The sequence below is a fragment of the Salmo salar genome, chromosome 16 (assembly GCF_965601325.2).
Source record: "Salmo salar chromosome 16, fSalSal1, whole genome shotgun sequence".
NCBI classification, from domain to species: domain Eukaryota; kingdom Metazoa; phylum Chordata; class Actinopteri; order Salmoniformes; family Salmonidae; genus Salmo; species Salmo salar.
This window is the reverse complement of record NC_138306.1, coordinates 54,361,340-54,381,837: the sequence shown is the minus strand read 5'-3', so window position 1 is coordinate 54,381,837 and position 20,498 is coordinate 54,361,340. Positions and strand designations below refer to the sequence as shown.

General features: G+C 46.0%; 1 protein-coding gene across 1 annotated transcript; it reads left to right on the top strand.

Moving 5' to 3' along the window:
* The first annotated feature begins 27 nt into the window (after positions 1-27).
* ankle1 (ankyrin repeat and LEM domain containing 1) lies at positions 28-18,912 on the top strand. The gene is made up of 9 exons (XM_014149859.3): positions 28-1,197; positions 1,598-1,750; positions 2,090-2,195; positions 3,269-3,392; positions 3,637-6,315; positions 9,256-9,430; positions 9,652-9,814; positions 10,103-10,235; positions 11,062-18,912. Exons 1-9 carry the CDS (start codon positions 1,130-1,132, stop codon positions 11,232-11,234), a joined length of 3,774 nt encoding a protein of 1,257 aa, XP_014005334.3. The 5' UTR covers positions 28-1,129; the 3' UTR covers positions 11,235-18,912.
* Positions 18,913-20,498: the final 1,586 nt, after the last annotated feature.

Below are 20,498 nucleotides of genomic sequence, written 5' to 3'. Positions count from 1 at the left end.
TGGAAACGCTGTGATAAAGGAAAGGAACTGTAAAAACAAAACTATTGAAATGTAGCCATAGATTTCATAATTGATTACATAAAGTGGCCTGTACTCTGGTCTCATATCCTTCCCTGATCAATATCTAGCTAAATAAATATTGACTGATCAATATCTAGCTAAATAAATATTGACTGATCTATATCTAGTTAAATGAATACATGGTGAAAGAATATTTAGGAATAACTCCTAACTAACGAAACAAGGAAAGGATTCCTGTTTACTTCATTGAGATGCACCCCATAACCGAAAGGTTGCAAGATGAATCCCAGAGTTGACAAGGTAAAAGTCATTGCCCCTGAACAAGGCAGTTAACCCGCTGTTCCTAGGCCGTCATTGAAAATAAGTATTTGTTCTTAATAACTGACTTGCCTCGTTAAATAAAGGTTAAATAAAACATACCTGCTACCCAGTTTTGATGGTAAAGTCTAATTGGTCCGAATGCTGACAGATTAAACCAATCAGTATTAGTTGTAGGCGGGATATTGGACCTCTGTGCAAAATAGGCTGATACGGGGTCATAGTGGATAGTGATGTGGGTTAGTGGGGGAAACCCAGATGGGAAGAGTGAGCAATGTGTTGAGGTACAGATTGTGAAAGCATGTCCTGTTATATTGCAGGCGGTATACTGAGGATAGGAGGACATTTTTCTGGGAGATGGCTGAGTTGGTTGTCACCACATTTTCGCATGTAACAATTATGGTCTCAAATGACAGGCATAACGAAATAGCAAGGAAATTGTTGTGGTTTCTATCCTCCGGCCTGCAACTAGGATTGTGAAGTTATTAGCTATTTAAATGTGTAATTCGCACTCCGACCTGAGAAAGGCAGCGAAACGCAGTGCTGCATCGAGCCTGCCGGAAACGGACAAGAACAATACGAGCTAGGCGGGGTTTATCAACTTGGAGGGAACTTCAACACAATAAACCGACAAAGGAAATGCAAGATGAAATGTCTATTTGTGTTTATCAAAATTGCAATACATAAATAAATAGACGAAGCCGATCAATCTCAATTAAATTGCTTATAGTTCGGTAGTAAAGGTAATGGCTTTGATGACCAGACGACATATTACAAAAGTACGCTAGTCATGCAGCATCGAAGCAAGACAAGTCTGGCAACACAGCTGTGCAAAGCTGTGAATGATGGAGAACCAAGGTAATGTGCTGTCATCTCTTTACCTAACTAACTAACGTTACTACCAAAGAGTTTCCATCTGTGCTACTTTAACGTTAGTAGTTAGTAGCTTCATCATTTCCAGGCTATGGCAAGCATGTATCATTGGAGTTATGAGAAGGGCCAGAGATACTAGAATAACAGATGCAAGGGGATCATAATATGTGCTACTGTACAGAAGGTAACGTTAACTATCTAACGTAACTAATTATAGTTAGTTAGATAACAACAGGGCTAGTTTAACTATTTAGTTCTGTGCTATTTAACTTCACCTTGTTGTCTGTAAAGTTTATACCAATTTTAATACATTTTACGTACATGCAATTTTAACACTACGTATGACAAAACCAATAACATGACTATTTTCTGAACATTATTTTAGAACCGTGCAGATTCTTCTCGCCCAAGGAGCAAATCCCAATCTAGTCGGAAGCAAAGGTGTTGCTGCCGTGCATTTGGCAGTTGGCAAAGAGACTGAGAAAAGTATACGTTGCCTAAAGTTAATTCTACAACATGGGGCAGACCCAAACGTCAGGTACTGGTAGACCTAAATTCAACTAAATAGGCTCTACTGTAAAACAATCTTATCTACTGTTTTTCCAATGAGCAGAACATGTTGCTTGCCATTATGTTGTATAGCTAGACATTCCGTACATCTTGCGACATGGCTATAATATGAATCACATCAAATTTTAGTGGTCACATATTTAGCATATTTAGCAGATGTTATTGCGGGTGTAGCGAAATGCTTGTGAGCTAGAATCAGAGCTGACATGTCTGTCGGCTCCATTACATGCTTATAACATGTCATAAACATGCATGCAGCAAAAGCTTTGCATCAAATTCGCTTTTTTTTTCTTCTTCTCCCATCCAGGTCTTCGGATGGCTTGACACCCCTGCACATAACAGCATTATGGGGTTGCTATCAGAATCTCAAACTGCTATTAAAGAATGGAGGGAACGCAAACTTAAAGGATCAGGTGGGAGAGGTTACATTTGAGTCTGATTTCACTCAGCTTTTTTGCACTTATGTTTAAAATGTAGGCAACGGTATGTCTGAGTTACGTTACTGTAAGACCTGTGAGTAGTCACAATTGCAGCAAGAAAGCAGGAGGAGCAAAGGAGGGTTTAATTTACATATTAACTTTGTTCTTCTGTACAGTGTTCTGTAAAACAACATCAATCAACTCTCTCTGTCTCTCCCTGTCTCTCTCTGTCTCTCTCTGTCTCTCTCTGTCTCTCTCTGTCTCTCTCTGTCTCTCCCTGTCTCTCTCTGTCTCTCTCTGTCTCTCTCTGTCTCTCTCTCTGTCTCTCTCTGTCTCTCTCTCTCTGTCTCTCCCTGTCTCTCTCTGTCTCTCTCTGTCTCTCTCTCTGTCTCTCCCTGTCTCTCCCTGTCTCTCTCTGTCTCTCTCTGTCTCTCTCTCTGTCTCTCTCTGTCTCTCTCTCTGTCTCTCCCTGTCTCTCCCTGTCTCTCTCTGTCTCTCTCTGTCTCTCTCTGTCTCTCCCTGTCTCTCTCTGTCTCTCTCTCTGTCTCTCTCTGTCTCTCCCTGTCTCTCCCTGTCTCTCCCTGTCTCTCCCTGTCTCTCTCTGTCTCTCCCTGTCTCTCTCTGTCTCTCTCTAGCCTACTTTGAGTTGTTTTGGTGTGGTGGTCATTATTACAGGGCAATTCCACGGTAACATAGTGAGATTTTTCACTTTAAAATGTATGTAAAAAAACTACAAAAACAATGAAGGACAAAGTTAAACCATACAACTCCATGAAAAAATGGCTATTTTTACCAATTTCCACTGAACATTTTTGCAAAAAAAATACATTTACTTGAAGAACAGTGCAGATGCAAAGTTTGTTACAGAATAACAGTTTGTACATCTTCAAAGCATTATACAAATCTGAGTCTCACTATATTACCAGGAAATTAAACACTGGACAATATCTACTTTTTTCCCCCTCCAGATTTTGAAACAATCACCACTTTTTCCTTCTTCATAACCTCATTTCCAGTACGGCAATCAGCCTCACCTACTCCTTATGTTGTCTCATTGCTCTCGTCAGGAAGGGAACAAACCAGGTGATCTGGCACAACAACAGGACAACAGCAGATGTGCCCACCTCCTTCAGGAGTACCAGTCTCAATCCTTGGACACAGAGGAGGAAGATCTGCCTCAATTCCAATACTGTAAGACATTGTCTAGACCATTTGTGATGCATCACATTGCAAACTCTGTGACGCGTCACTGTGCGGCTCGATTGGTAAGAGCAAGGCCCTGGTGACGCCCCGGGTCATGGGTTCAATTCCCTTGGGTCACAGACTGACTGTTGTAAGATGTGTTGGATAAAAGCGTATGAAAAATGGCATATGTTGTTATAATTGTCTGATTTCTAAAGAGTCTAATTACTTTGTCCTTTTCTATTTCCTGCAGCTGTTTACAATGGCCAAGGTGACGCGTCAAGCTACACTGACTCCGAAGACTGCAGCGTTATCTCTCACAGCATGTCCTTGCTGAGTGACTTTGGGGAGGGCCCACTGAGTAGCACGCGTCAGACCTCATTCTTTGAATTGTCTGCTATTAGTAACAGGCACAGTTGGAGAGGAGGATCCCATTCAGGGGCGTCTGATTATAAATCTAACCCTGAGGTGCGCCACACCAATGAGTGGGAAATGGACTCTGACTGGGAGCCTCCGTCAATGTTATCCAGCACTCGTATGTCCGTCGCAGGTCCTAGAGCCGCACTTCCTGTACTTCAAGAGGACGTACCACTCACTGACTGCAGTGCGCTGCATCCGCCCGCAACCGGGAACAGACTCTCTCCTTCTCAGTTGGACCTCCTCCCTCCTTGCTTTTCACGACGCACGAGCCGCAAGAGTGTGAGCTTCAGAGAGGAAGTGGACGAATACTTCCCTGTTTTTAGTTCAAAATCTCTGAGGCAGGAGCCAGGGGGTCAGGGTATTGCCTACTCTAAAGACTGTACTCTCGACTTCTCGGAATACTCTGAGTTCCTGGATCCAGAGCGCACGGCCACCGTCCTACATCACCAGGGGATCGACGTCACGTCCCCTGAACATGTGTTTGTATTCTCCAAGGATAATAATGAGTGCACTGAGATTGACATGGAAAAAACTGTTGTTGGACACTTCCCATTTGAGGAAGAGAACGGAGAAGTCATTGAGAACCAGGTAGAAGAAGTGAAGGTCCCTGAACGAGCATTATGTGGCTCTGCTAGCGGCAGCAGTAGCAGCGGAACTAGTAGGTACAGCAGCTGTGATAGTGACCATTACATTACAACCCTGGAGGCGTCCCCCAGGTGGGTCTCACCCTCTGAAGAGGAGCGTAAAGTGAAAAGCAGAGGTGTCGAAGATGACAAACACACACAAAATCCAATGAACACTAACAATGTAGATACTGATGAAACTCCCAATAGCTCAAAGAGGTCAAAACCAGCCATGGAAGAACTACCAGGCATGGTACATAACCTTACATTGACTGACAAAATATCTCCAACCAAAGGTCCAGGTTGTGAAGAGATATATCCAGATGCTGTCTCAGCGGGTAATGGTGAAGAGTTGTCAACAAGACCGACTGAATGCACTCCCAGACCGACTGAATGCACTCCCAGACCAACTGAATGCACTCCCAGACCTGGTTCTACTCCAGCATTGGAGGAGGACCTGCCTCTGACCCCAAGTCCCTTTGTCACTGGTAGGACGCACTCGCGGCTGAGTCGCTGCTCGGTAATTAGCAGCAAGACCCCCGAGAGCCTCCTCTCCACCTCCTCGCTGTTTGAGCAGACCTTGCCTACGCCAACACGCACACGCCGCCAAAACATCAAGTCGCAAGGCAGCGACAACGTCTTTTACGACACGCCATGCGGTCGTAGTCGCACCCCAGTCATTTCTGGAAACAGGACAGGTAGTACTTCTGGGGACTCATTTGTCATCTATGAGAGCCAAGAGCCTCAATATAGCACTCTCAGAGATCAAGGGTCATATGTCAGTGCCAGCCAAGCAGACACCCTCATCATCGCTAAGGACGACAGAGGTCAGGGTTCTTGTGTTAGTGCCAGCCAAGCGGACACCCTCATCATCGCCAAGGACGACAGAGGTCAGGGTTCTTGTGTTAGTGCCAGCCAAGCGGACACCCTCATCATCGCCAAGGACGACAGAGGTCAGGGTTCTTGTGTTAGTGCCAGCCAAGCGGACACCCTCATCATCGCCAAGGACGACAGAGGTCAGGGTTCTTGTATCAGTGCCAGCCAAGCGGACACCCTCGTCTCTAGAACCATGGCTGACACAGTCATCAGAACTCCAAGTTTAACTGACAAATTCTCTCTACTGGATCGTTACTTTTTAAAAAATCCTCACAGAGAGCCTTTACCCACTTATCTGAGAAAAGACCTTCTTGAAGGTGGAGAATTTCTAACCGACGATTTGTCCAGCTCCAGTGATGCAGTGACCAAGGAGGGGACAGTTGGTGGCTTTGGGCCAAGAGTGGAGGAATCCTGGACCACAGAGGAGGCCGACTCAAGTTCATCTTTGTCAAGTTCCCAGACTCCATCTTCATCCAGCTCCAGTTACTTCTCTCCAAAAAGAGATCAGCCCCCGTCGACCCCAGGCACTACCCCGCGCTACAGCATGAGTCGACTCTCCCGCTTCCACAAGCCCCAGCGGCTGGCCAGCCTCTCCTACACCCCAGGCGGACGTCCTCTAATACCAGACCTGGAGGAACCGGTGGAGTACCTCTACACGGACACGGAGCAGGGTCACGAACTGATCGAGACACACGTCCCACCTGCGGCCAACACCTCACTCAGCTCCAGCATGAGCACGTCCAGCAGCGAGGACACAGTGCTGTACGACTGGCGCTCCCTGCAGGGCAGTGGAGGAACGGTGGCCAAAGGGAAGGAGAACCAGGAGCCCGTGGTGGCTCAGGAGTGGTCAGAGACCAAATGCCTGACGGACAAGGAGCTGAGACGCAGGCTTGTGGAGATGGGAGAGAGTCCGGGACCCATAAGTAACCGCACCCGGCCAGTGTACATGCAGAGGCTAAGGCGGCTGTTGCTCGAGCCGGCCGCTCAACAACAACTGCCGGACCAACCCCAAGGTAATGTTCCTTTCAGTTGTGTTAACTTTCAATCAAATTTCATGATGACGTCATTAAAGTTAGATCAGAGATGTAAATGAGGGGGTAAACACTGTTGATAATGCAAATAACATTTTATCCGTCACATGTAGACGAACCGAACGAGTGTGTGCTAATACCTTCACTTGAAAAACAAGAAGAAAATGTCAATAGTATTGTTTGTCCGTTTTGAGACACCGTAGCCAGTATACACTTCCTCAAAACAGTCAGAATCTAAGATAACTCAAGAAATCTGTCATTAATTTTAACGTTTTTGTCGAGGACATCTTAGTCTCGCAATTTTATATCAAAGATGTTTGGTTCAGTATTTCTGAAATAAAATGATTCCTGCTTCATTGAATGGCAACAAAAATCTCTACTGTTGACCAAACGCAGACGAAGGGGCATAGACTTCAGCTACCGAATTTGGCTCACCTCAAGAAAAATGTTTGTGCACACGAACCACCGAAAAAATCCTTGCCGAAGCCCACGAACTGTTTCGGGTGGGAAGCATGAGGACGCCTTAACAGTGAGAGTGAGTAACAGAGCTTACTTATGGGCTCTTCCCCAACAATGCAGAGAGAGATATTACTTTTCAATTCTATCACGTAGTAATAAATACACAATGAGTAACGATAACATGGCTAAATACACAGAGTACCAGGTAATAACATGGCTATATACACAGAGTACCAGGTAATAACATGGCTATATACACAGAGTACCAGGTAATAACATGGCTATATACACAGAGTACCAGGTAATAACATGGCTATATACACAGAGTACCAGGTAATAACATGGCTATATACACAGAGTACCAGGTAATAACATGGCTATATACACAGAGCACCAGGTAATAACATGGCTATATACACAGAGTACCAGGTAATAACATGGCTATATACACAGAGTACCAGGTAATAACATGGTTATATACACAGAGTACCAGGTAATAACATGGCTATATACACAGAGTACCAGGTAATAACATGGCTATATACACAGAGTACCAGGTAATAACATGGCTAAATATACACAGAGTACCAGGTAATAACATGGCTAAATATACGCAGAGTACCAGGTAATAACATGGCTAAATATACACAGAGTACCAGGTAATAACATGGCTAAATATACACAGAGTACCAGGTAATAACATGGCTAAATATACACAGAGTACCAGGTAATAACATGGCTAAATATACACAGAGTACCAGGTAATAACATGTCTATATACATGGGGTACCAGTACTGAGTCCATGTGCAGGGGTACGAGGTAATTGAGGTAGATGCACTATATATACAAAAGTATGTGGACACCCCTTCAAATTAGATTTGGCTATTTAAGCCATACCTGTTGCTGACAGGTGTGTAAAATCGAGCACACAGCCATGCAATCTCCACAGACAAACATTGGCAGTAGAATGGCCTTACTAAAGAGCGCAGTGACTTTCAACATAGGACCATCATAAGATGACACCTTTCCAACAAGTCAGTTCGTCAAATTTCTGCCCTGCTGGAGCTGCCCCCGGTCAACTGTAAGTGCTGTTATTGTGAAGTGGAAACGTCTAGGAGCAACAGCGGCACAGACGCGATGTGGTAGGACACACAAGCTCACAGAACGGAACCACCGAGTCCTGAAGCGTGTAGCTTGTGAAAATCGCCTGTACTCGGTTGCAAAACTCACTACCGAGTTCCAAACTGACTCTGGAAGTAATGTTAGCACAATAACTGTTTGTTGGGAGCTTCATGGAATGGGTTTCCATGGCTGAGCAGCTGCACACAAGCCTAAGATCCTCAATGCGCCATGCCAAGCGTCGGCTGGAGTAGTATAAAGCTCACCGCCGTTGGACTCTGGAGCAATGGAAACGAGTTCTCTGGAGTGATGAATCACGCTTCACCATCTGGCAGTCTGACTGACTAATCTGTATTTGGCGGTTGCCAGGAGAACGCTACCTGTCCGAATGCACAGTGTCAACAGTAAGGTTTGGTGGAGGAGGAATAATGGTCTGGGGCTGTTTTTCATGGTTCGGTCTAGGCCCTTTAGTTCCAGTGAAAGGCAATCTTAACGCTACAGCATACAATGACATTCTAGACGATTCTGTGCTTCCAACTCAGTGGCAACAGTTTGGGAAAGGCCCTTTCCAGTTTTAGCATGACAATGCCCCCGTGCACAAAGAGAGGTCCATACAGAAATGGTTTGTCGAGATCGGTGTGGAAGAACTTCACTGGCCCGCACAGAGCCCTGACCTCAACTCCATTTGAATACCTTTGGGATGAATTGGAACGCCGACTGCGAACCAGGCCTAATCGCCCCAAAATCAGTGCCCGACCTCAGTAATACTCTTGTGGCTGAATGGAAGCAAGTCCCCTGCAACAATGTTCCAACATCTAGTGGAAAGCCTTCCCAGAAGAGTGGAGGCTGTTATAGCAGTAAACGTGGGACTCACAGCATATTAATGCCTATGATTTTGTAATGAGATGTTTGACAAGCAGGTGTCCACATACTTTTAGTGATGTAGTGTATATACTGTAGGTAGGGATAACGTGACTAGTCAATGGGATGGATAATAAACTGTAACAGCAGCGTATGCGCTGTGTCAAAAAAGTTAGTGGGTCAATGCAGATAGTCCAGGTAGCTATTTGGTTAACTATTTAGCAGTCCTCTGGATTGAGGGAAGAAGATGTTAAGGGTCCTGTTGATTCCAGACTTGGTGCAAGTTAGTTGTTAGCATAAAGTGGTTGGTTACCTACACCCAGTCAGGTGTTCAGTGTTTACCCACCTTCTGATTTTTCACCACTACATCCCTGGGTTAGTTACCCTTTTGAAAGATTATCCAATTAACTATTAGTACTTATGAAAATGCTCCTCTTTTTTCTTTTTTACTGTGGTGACTGACTGAGCTATGTCTGTTTTAGGTCCTGCGCAGGGATACAGTCCAGAGCTGTGTGTAGCCCTGCGGACGTTTGTGCTGCCCGACTGCCAGGACGACGAGCTGGCGCTGTGCCAGCAGTTCGACCAACCAGATCAGAACAGGAAGTGGCGGGAAGGCGTCATCAAGTCCAGCTTCAACTACCTGCTACTGGACCCCAGGTCAGTTGTAATCGTTTGGCTTTTCCAATGCCTAAATGAATCTTTCCTTTGCATCCTCTCACCAGAGAATAATAACCCTGGACCTTCTCCTCCCAATGGGGTGAAATTCATTGCAGATAGGCGATTTTTGATATTGAGCCTGGGTCATTTTTTAAACAACTTCATTTCATTATCTATGTTCCTCTTCCGGCCATTTTCTTTTTTCTTTTTTACTGCATCAGAGTAACAAAGAACCTACCGTATCGGAGTCATTCCATGAGCCCTATGGATTGTTTCCAGACCTTCATCAGTGCTATATTCTACGTGGGAAAGGGCAAGCGCTCCCGACCCTACAGTCATCTGTACGAGGCTCTAGATTACCACCGAGGAGATAAGACTTCTAAGGTTGGAGTCACTTTCTTTAACTACATTTGAACTTTTGGTAGCCATTTTGTTGTGTTTCTCTTGTTCTAGGGCTTATGTGCTTTCTCCTGTCGGTTGGTTGTATTGTAAAAGACAGTATTGGTGCAGTGGGGGGGGGGGAATTGGGTTATTTTGTCTTGACAAACAACAATGGCTACCAAAGTTCAAATGTAATATAAATGGCTAAGTGTAAAGTCATGTGAAATGGGATGTGGTCCACATTAATATGTTAACGTCCATATCGTTCCTCCTGTTTTTTGGGGGGGACAGAAACTGTGCTCCAAAGTGCAGCACATCCTCCAGGTTTGGAAAGCCGAGCAGGGGGTGATCTCTCTGCACTGCTTCCAGAACGTCATCCCTGTGGAGGCCTACACGCGTGAGGCCGTCATGGTGGACGCCATTGGTGAGTGACCATTCTTTTATTTTGGGTCCAGTCTAAAGTGACTTATCCTTCTGTCCTTTTTTTGGTTTCTTTTTTTTTTTACTCATCTGAAAATACAGGTTATAAAACAAGTCGATATTGAGGATGCCTTTCAGACATTTCCTTTCACTGGTGTAGTTCGTAACGGTCAGTGAAGATGGAGAAAGGGAGACGAGGAGAGGAAAACATCCTATGTAGCCTGGTTGTACTTCTATGTTCTGTGGGTCCCAAGTGGCGCAGCGGTCTAACACACTGCATCTCAGTACTACAGACCCTGGTTCCATTCCACGCTGAATCACAGTGGTCTAAGACACTGCATCTCAGTACTACAGACCCTGGTTCCATTCCACGCTGAATCACAGTGGTCTAAGACACTGCATCTCAGTGCTACAGACCCTGTTTCCAATCCAGGCTGTATCACAGCCGGACGTGATTTGGAGTCCCATAGGGTGCCGCACAATTGGCCTAGCGTCATCCGGGTATGGTTGGTGTAGGCCGTCATTGTTTCTTAACTGACTTGCCTTGTTAAATAAAGGTTACATTTAAAAATATATATAATGTTAAGATGATGTCTTGAGATTTGATCTGCATCCTGAACTACATGACAATTTTAAGTGTTTAGGGCAACAACAAAAAAATCCCTCATTTCTTTCTAATGTATCATTTTGAGTCTCATTTTAAAGTTTTTTATTTTTATCGTACGAATTGTTTAAAAAATAAAATCAAAGTCTTGCCTATATACGAAACTAAAATGAATGCAACGATATAAAGATAAAGAGTTTGAACTAAAGAAACCTTCCCATTGCAGGGTTGAAGATGCTGACCAACCAGAAGCGAGGAGATTACTACGGTGTGGTGTCCATGTGGCAGTTGAAGAGGAAGAGGGAGCTGGGGGTGCACCTGCTCTACAGGGCCATGCAGATCTTCCTGGCTGAGGGAGAGAGGCAGCTCAGACCTCCTGATATCAGGGTGGGACAGTAGTGACCCCCAGTGGGTAGAGTTGGGTACTGCACCAACAGAAAATGAAAGTGTTTATTGAACAAGGTGTTGACTAGTTTGCTCCATTCAGACAAAACTTGGGCTTAAAGGTCCAATGCAGCTGTTTTTTTTTATCTCAATGTCAAATCATTTCTGAGTAACAATTAAGTACCTTTATTGTGATTTGGTTTTCAATTAAAATGATTAAAAAGGAACAAAAATAGCTTCTTAGACAAAGCAATTTCTCAAGCAAGAATTTTGATAGGACTGTCTAGGAGTGGTCTGAGTGGGGACATTTGAAAATGTACTAATTTACAGCCTGTTAATGTTACCAGGCAGGCCAAAACTCCATCCCACCAAAACAGGCTGACATTTCAGGCGGTCGTTTCAAACAGCTCTTACACTAAAAGAGCATTATCATAATTTTCACAATATTATTTCAAGCTCATAGTGTGGGAATTTAATAAAACACAGGAAAAACCACATTTTTGGCTGTACTGGGCCTTTTAAAGTGTAAATGTTTTACTTATTGATGTAGAAGAGATTGGCTTGTTGGAACACGGGACCAAGATATAGGTTATTTTTCTATACATTTTTGTGACCATGTCATACCTAGGCTCCTCAACCAGATTCACCTTGGAGCTCTAATGGTTGTCATTTCACCTTTCTGTCAGTTCTCCCATCTCCTTGCCTCCTCTAATCCCATCTCCTTGCCTCCTCTAGTCCCATCTCCTTGCCTCCTCTAATCCCATCTCCTCGCCTCCTCCTCTAATCCCATCTCCTCGCCTCCTTCTCTAATCCCATCTCCTCGCCTCCTTCTCTAATCCCATCTCCTCGCCTCCTCTAGTCCCATCTCCTCGCCTCCTTCTCTAATCCCATCTCCTCGCCTCCTTCTCTAATCCCATCTCCTCGCCTCCTTCTCTAATCCCATCTCTGCGCCTCCTCCTCCTCCTCTAATCCCATCTCCGCGCCTCCACCTCTAATCCCATCTCCTCGCCTCCTCCTCTAATCCCATCTCCTCGCCTCCTCCTCTAATCCCATCTCCTCGCCTCCTTCTCCAATACGTTTTTAGAATGAGCCGAGGAGAGACAATGTGAGGAAAGATGAATTGAGAAAGAGACAGAATGAGTCATTGGAAGAAAGACTGATAAGGAAAGCTTGTCCACTTACCTTAGCATCAGTTAAATATGTACGTCCATTAAATATGATGCAAATAGATGTATTTCTTTAGCAGAAAACCATTAGGCTTGTATTGTTAGTAGTTTGATGATTTTGTATGTGATTGTAGATAGTCTACCACCAGAATGAAAGCTCTACAAAGGAAAAAGTATTTTGTTAAAAATATTAAAAAAACATTGTCAAAACCAATGTAGGTCTATGGTCAAAACATTGGGTGGAAGCAAATCCCATTCACACACATTTTGAGGAATGAAGTGTTACTTACTGTTTCTGTTTTGTCAGATATATGAATTATTTGTTTGGCGATTCATTCAGCAGGATTTCATTGTTTTGTTTTTTTACCTCGGTCAAATCAATTACAGAAACTCGATTTGAACTATTTCACTTTACCAGGTGATATGATAAATGCATAGTTAAAATGAAGTTTCCAAACAAATGTCAATCATTTAATATAATAACAATTAAAAGAAAATGCCACCCGAAACTATTTTTGGTGTGTTTTTCATTAGTCCGTTGTTGATTTACAGAAATACAGCTGGTATGATGCATTTTACATCTTATGATGCGTTTTGCAGCATACAGTATGATGCTAAATGCATAATACCGGCTGTATTTCTATATTTTGAAAGTTATATTTTAAACTTGATTGCTGACATGCAAAACATTTTGGGACTAAATCAACAATAGACTAATGAAAGAAATACCAAAATATTTTTGGGGTGGAGTTTCCCTTTTAAGTACCTTACTGTCATTGCTTTAAATTAAAATGGTAAAAAAAATAGCTTCCTCGCAAAGCAAGGATTTGAATTGGGCTGTCTAGGGAGAGGAATACTGAGAATGAACTGTTGGCAGAGCGGTTTACAACTCTTTCTTATTGATCTATTACCAGATTTACTGCCTGGTGATGTCACCGTGGAAGACAAACTCCTTCCCACCACATCAGGCTGTCATTTCAAACAGCTCTAATACTAAAAGGGCATTGTCATAATATTATTTCAAGCTCATAGTGTGGGAATTTAATAAAACACAGGAAAAACCACATTTTTGGCTATACTGGACCTTTTAAAGTGCAAATGTTTTACTTATTGATGTAGAAGAGATTTGCTTGTTGGAACACGGGACCAAGATATAGGTTATTTTTCTATACATTTTTGTGACCATGTCATACCTAGGCTCCTCAACCAGATTCACCTTGGAGCTCTAATGGTTGTCATTTCACCTTTCTGTCAGTTCTCCCATCTCCTTGCCTCCTCTAATCCCATCTCCTTGCCTCCTCTAATCCCATTTCCTCGCCTCCTCTAGTCCCATCTCCTCGCCTCCTCTAGTCCCATCTCCTCGCCTCCTCCTCTAATCCCATCTCCTTGCCTCCTCTAATCCCATCTCCTCGCCTCCTCTAGTCCCATCTCCTCGCCTCCTCTAGTCCCATCTCCTCGCCTCCTTCTCTAATCCCATCTCCTCGCCTCCTTCTCTAATCCCATCTCCTCGCCTCCTTCTCTAATCCCATCTCCTCGCCTCCTCTAGTCCCATCTCCTCGCCTCCTTCTCTAATCCCATCTCCTCGCCTCCTTCTCTAATCCCATCTCCTCGCCTCCTCTAATCCCATCTCCTCGCCTCCTTCTCTAATCCCATCTCCGCGCCTCCTCCTCCTCTAATCCCATTTTCGCGCCTCCTCCTCCTCTAATCCCATCTCCTCGCCTCCTTCTCTAATCCCATCTCTGTGCCTCCTCCTCCTCTAATCCCATCGCCTCGCCTCCTCTAATCCCATCTCCGCGCCTCTAATCCCATCTCCTCGCCTCCTCCTCTAATCCCATCTCCTCGCCTCCTCCTCTAATCCCATCTCCGCGCCTCCTCCTCCTCTAATCCCATCTCCTCGCTTCCTCCTCCTCTAATCCCATCTCGCCTCCTCCTCTAATCCCATCTCCTCGCCACCTCCTTCTCTAATCCCATCTCCTCGCCACCTTCTCTAATCCCATCTCCTCGCCTCCTCCTCTAATCCCATCTCCTCGCCTCCTCCTCTAATCCCATCTCCTCGCCACCTCCTCTAATCCCATCTCCTCGCCTCCTCCTCTAATCCCATCTCCTCGCTTCCTCCTCCTCTAATCCCATCTCGCCTCCTCCTCTAATCCCATCTCGCCTCCTTCTCTAATCCCATCTCCTCGCCTCCTTCTCTAATCCCATCTCCGCGCCTCCTCCTCTAATCCCATCTCCGCACCTCCTCCTTCTCTAATCCCATCTCCGCGCCACCTTCTGTAATCCCATCTCCTCGCCTCCTCTAATCCCATCTCCTCGCCTTCTTCTCTAATCCCATCTCCTCGCCTCCTCCTCTAATCCCATCTCCTCGCCTCCTCCTCCTCTAATCCCATCTCGCCTCCTCCTCTAATCCCATCTCCTCGCCTCCTTCTCTAATCCCATCTCCTCGCCTCCTTCTCTAATCCCATCTCCTCGCCTCCTCCTCTAATCCCATCTCCTCGCCTCCTTCTCTAATCCCATCTCCTCGCTTCCTCCTCCTCTAATCCCATCTCGCCTCCTCCTCTAATCCCATCTCGCCTCCTTCTCTAATCCCATCTCCTCGCCTCCTTCTCTAATCCCATCTCCGCGCCTCCTCCTCTAATCCCATCTCCGCGCCTCCTCCTTCTCTAATCCCATCTCCGCGCCACCTTCTGTAATCCCATCTCCTCGCCTCCTTCTCTAATCCCATCTCCTCGCCTCCTTCTCTAATCCCATCTCCTCGCCTCCTCCTCTAATCCCATCTCCTCGCCTCCTCCTCCTCTAATCCCATCTCGCCTCCTCTAATCCCATCTCCTCGCCTCCTTCTCTAATCCCATCTCCTCGCCTCCTCCTCTAATCCCATCTCCTCGCCTCCTCCTCTAATCCCATCTCCTCGCCTCCTTCTCTAATCCCATCTCCTCGCCTCCTTCTCTAATCCCATCTCCTCGCCTCCTCCTTCTCTAATCCCATCTCCTCGCCTCCTCTAGTCCCATCTCCTCGCCTCCTTCTCTAATCCCATCTCCTCGCCTCCTTCTCTAATCCCATCTCCTCGCCTCCTTCTCTAATCCCATCTCCTCGCCTCCTTCTCTAATCCCATTTTCGCGCCTCCTCCTCCTCTAATCCCATTTTCGCGCCTCCTCCTCCTCTAATCCCATCTCCTCGCCTCCTCCTCTAATCCCATCTCCGCGCCTCCTCCTCCTCTAATCCCATCTCCTCGCTTCCTCCTCCTCTAATCCCATCTCGCCTCCTCCTCTAATCCCATCTCCTCGCCACCTCCTTCTCTAATCCCATCTCCTCGCCACCTTCTCTAATCCCATCTCCTCGCCTCCTCCTCTAATCCCATCTCCTCGCCTCCTCCTCTAATCCCATCTCCTCGCCACCTCCTCTAATCCCATCTCCTCGCCTCCTCCTCTAATCCCATCTCCTCGCTTCCTCCTCCTCTAATCCCATCTCGCCTCCTCCTCTAATCCCATCTCGCCTCCTTCTCTAATCCCATCTCCTCGCCTCCTTCTCTAATCCCATCTCCGCGCCTCCTCCTCTAATCCCATCTCCGCACCTCCTCCTTCTCTAATCCCATCTCCGCGCCACCTTCTGTAATCCCATCTCCTCGCCTCCTTCTCTAATCCCATCTCCTCGCCTTCTTCTCTAATCCCATCTCCTCGCCTCCTCCTCTAATCCCATCTCCTCGCCTCCTCCTCCTCTAATCCCATCTCGCCTCCTCCTCTAATCCCATCTCCTCGCCTCCTTCTCTAATCCCATCTCCTCGCCTCCTTCTCTAATCCCATCTCCTCGCCGCCTCCTCTAATCCCATCTCCTCGCCTCCTTCTCTAATCCCATCTCCTCGCTTCCTCCTCCTCTAATCCCATCTCGCCTCCTCCTCTAATCCCATCTCGCCTCCTTCTCTAATCCCATCTCCTCGCCTCCTTCTCTAATCCCATCTCCGCGCCTCCTCCTCTAATCCCATCTCCGCGCCTCCTCCTTCTCTAATCCCATCTCCGCGCCACCTTCTGTATTCCCATCTCCTCGCCTCCTTCTGTAATCCCATCTCCTCGCCTCCTTCTCTAATCCCATCTCCTCGCCTCCTCCTCTAATCCCATCTCCTCGCCTCCTCCTCCTCTAATCCCATCTCGCCTCCTCTAATCCCATCTCCTCGCCTCCTTCTCTAATCCCATCTCCTCGCCTCCTCCTCTAATCCCATCTCCTCGCCTCCTTCTCTAATCCCATCTCCTCGCCTCCTTCTCTAATCCCATCTCCTCGCCTCCTCCTTCTCTAATCCCATCTCCGCGCCTCCTCCTCCTCTAATCCCATTTTCGCGCCTCCTCCTCCTCTAATCCCATCTCCTCGCCTCCTTCTCTAATCCCATCTCCGTGCCTCCTCCTCCTCTAATCCCATCGCCTCGCCTCCTCTAATCCTATCTCCGCGCCTCTAATCCCATCTCCTCGCCTCCTCCTCTAATCCCATCTCCTCGCCTCCTCCTCTAATCCCATCTCCGCGCCTCCTCCTCCTCTAATCCCATCTCCTCGCCTCCTCCTCCTCTAATCCCATCTCCTCGCTTCCTCCTCCTCTAATCCCATCTCGCCTCCTCCTCTAATCCCATCTCCTCGCCACCTCCTTCTCTAATCCCATCTCCTCGCCACCTTCTCTAATCCCATCTCCTCGCCTCCTCCTCTAATCCCATCTCCTCGCTTCCTCCTCCTCTAATCCCATCTCGCCTCCTCCTCTAATCCCATCTCGCCTCCTTCTCTAATCCCATCTCCTCGCCTCCTCCTCTAATCCCATCTCCGCGCCTCCTCCTCTAATCCCATCTCCGCGCCTCCTCCTTCTCTAATCCCATCTCCGCGCCTCCTCCTTCTCTAATCCCATCTCCTCGCCTCCTTCTCTAATCCCATCTCCTTGCCTCCTTCTCTAATCCCATCTCCTCGCCTCCTCCTCTAATCCCATCTCCTCGCCTCCTCCTCCTCTAATCCCATCTCGCCTCCTCCTCTAATCCCATCTCCTCGCCTCCTCTAATCCCATCTCCTCGCCTCCTTCTCTAATCCCATCTCCTCGCCTCCTCCTCTAATCCCATCTCCTCGCCTCCTTCTCTAATCCCATCTCCTCGCTTCGTCCTCCTCTAATCCCATCTCGCCTCCTCCTCTAATCCCATCTCGCCTCCTTCTCTAATCCCATCTCCTCGCCTCCTTCTCTAATCCCATCTCCGCGCCTCCTCCTCTAATCCCATCTCCGCGCCTCCTCCTTCTCTAATCCCATCTCCGCGCCACCTTCTGTAATCCCATCTCCTCGCCTCCTTCTCTAATCCCATCTCCTCGCCTCCTCTAATCCCATCTCCTCGCCTCCTCTAATCCCATCTCCTCGCCTCCTCCTCCTCTAATCCCATCTCCTCGCCTCCTCCTCCTCTAATCCCATCTCCTCGCCTCCTCCTCTAATCCCATCTCCTCGCCTCCTTCTCTAATCCCATCTCCTCGCCTCCTCCTCTAATCCCATCTCCTCGCCTCCTTCTCTAATCCCATCTCCTCGCCTCCTCCTCCTCTAATCCCATCTCCTCGCCTCCTCCTCCTCTAATCCCATCTCCTCGCCTCCTCCTCCTCTAATCCCATCTCCTCGCCTCCTTCTCTAATCCCATCTCCTCGCCTCCTTCTCAACCGCATTGGAAGAGAAGTTTCAAGGTCCCTCCTGTCGGACCTTCTTCTCCAATACGTTTTTAGAAGGAGCTGAAGAGAGCGTTGATGAATCGAGGAAAGGAGAATTGAGAAAGAAAACTTGTCCACTTAACATTAGTTTAATATGTACATCCATTAAATATTTTTTTTGTATTTACCTTGGCAAATCAGTTAAGAACAAATTCTTATTTTCAATGACGGCCTAGGAACAGTGGGTTAACTGCCTTGTTCAGGGGCAGAACGACAGATTTGTACCTTCTCAGCTCAGGGATTTGAACTTGCAACCTTGCGGTGACTAGTCCAACGCTGTAACCACTAGGCTATCCTGCTACCCCTATATGATGCGAATAGATGTATTTCTTTAGTGGAAAACCATTAGGCTTGTATTGTTAGTAGTTTGATAATGTTGTATGTATTTGTAGATAAAGTCTACCACCAGAATGAAAGCACTAAAGGAAAGAAACTATTAAAAAATAATAATAATAATTGTCACAACCAATGTATGTCTCTGGTCAAAACACTGGGTGGAAGGAAAAACACATTTACACACGTTTCGAGGATTTTGTTATTTACCTCGGTCAAATCAATTACAGATAAACTTGATTGAACTATTTCCCTTTTAACAAGTGATATGATAAATGCATAGTTAAAATGAAGTTTCCAAACAAATGTCAATATCATTAGCTATATGCATATGCTGATTGTGCTATGTCAAACTGCCCAAACGTTTACGTGTTCCAATCATCTCATCCACAGAATCTTTCAACTGTCTATAGACGATTTCATCAATGTAGCATGCTTTTTCTTTGTTGTATGTAAGGATGTTCTTTTATAAAAACAAAAATAGCGAAGTAATTGACTGTTTGTCACTTTTCATTTCAGTTTACCCTGACATTTCACTATAACAGCATTTGGCATTGCCCTGAACAATAGGCTGTAAAAGGTTTGCTTGCGTTCCAGCATAATTTGAACAATAGGAGAATGGCAATTGCATTTCCTTGATTCCTCACATCCTCTCTTCTACTGTAGCTTCCTCCTCAAAATCCATTGGATGAGAAGTTCTGAGGGGAGGGACCTCTGACCTCATCCAATGATTTTGAAAAGGAGGCAAGGAAATGCTAGAGATTCTCACATAGTCTTGTTAAGTGATTTATATATATTTTTTATTTAAATCATTTCTAAATTGTAAAAAATATATATTGTCTTTTTTTATGTTTATAATTTTACCTTTTATTTAACTAGGCAAGTCAGTTAAGAATAAATTCTTATTTACAACAGCGGCCTACCCCGGCCAAACCTGGATGACGCTGGGCCAATTGTGCGCCGCCCTATGGGACTCCCAATCACGGCCGGATGTGATACAGCCTGAATTCGAACCAGGGACTGTAGTGATGCCTCTTGCACTGAGAAGCAGTGCCTTAGACCGCTGCGCCACTCGGAAGCTAAATGAAGGACATGCTAGCTTTGCTGTACAAGTCTCTTCAACCAGCTAGAGTTTGATTTCAATGGTAGTTAGGTAATTGGACCTGAAGATATATGTAATGACTAGATGTACAGATGCACTGTACTTTATATGGATACATGTATTGTAATGACTTTAAAAAACAAACATTTTATAATATAGCAGTAAACTTCAAATGGGTACACACATTTACCATACTTTACTCAGTGGTGTGAATGTCCTGCAATGACGGTGTCTATATCACCACGTCAGAGTTCCCTCTAGTGGTCTTCTGATGGTGTCTATATCACCACGTCAGAGTTCCCTCTAGTGGTCTTCTGATGGTGTCTATATCACCACGTCAGAGTTCCCTCTAGTGGTCTTCTGATGGAGTCTATATCACCACGTCAGAGTTCCCTCTAGTGGTCTTCTGATGGTGTCTATATCACCACGTCAGAGTTCCCTCTAGTGGTCTTCTGATGGTGTCTATATCACCACGTCAGAGTTCCCTCTAGTGGTCTTCTGATGGTGTCTATATCACCACGTCAGAGTTCCCTCTAGTGGTCTTCTGATGGTGTCTATATCACCACGTCAGAGTTCCCTCTAGTGGTCTTCTGATGGTGTCTATATCACCACGTCAGAGTTCCCTCTAGTGGTCTTCTGATGGAGTCTATATCACCACGTCAGAGTTCCCTCTAGTGGTCTTCTGATGGTGTCTATATCACCACGTCAGAGTTCCCTCTAGTGGTCTTCTGATGGAGTCTATATCACCACGTCAGAGTTCCCTCTAGTGGTCTTCTGATGGTGTCTATATCACCACGTCAGAGTTCCCTCTAGTGGTCTTCTGATGGTGTCTATATCACCACGTCAGAGTTCCCTCTAGTGGTCTTCTGATGGAGTCTATATCACCACGTCAGAGTTCCCTCTAGTGGTCTTCTGATGGTGTCTATATCACCACGTCAGAGTTCCCTCTAGTGGTCTTCTGATGGTGTCTATATCA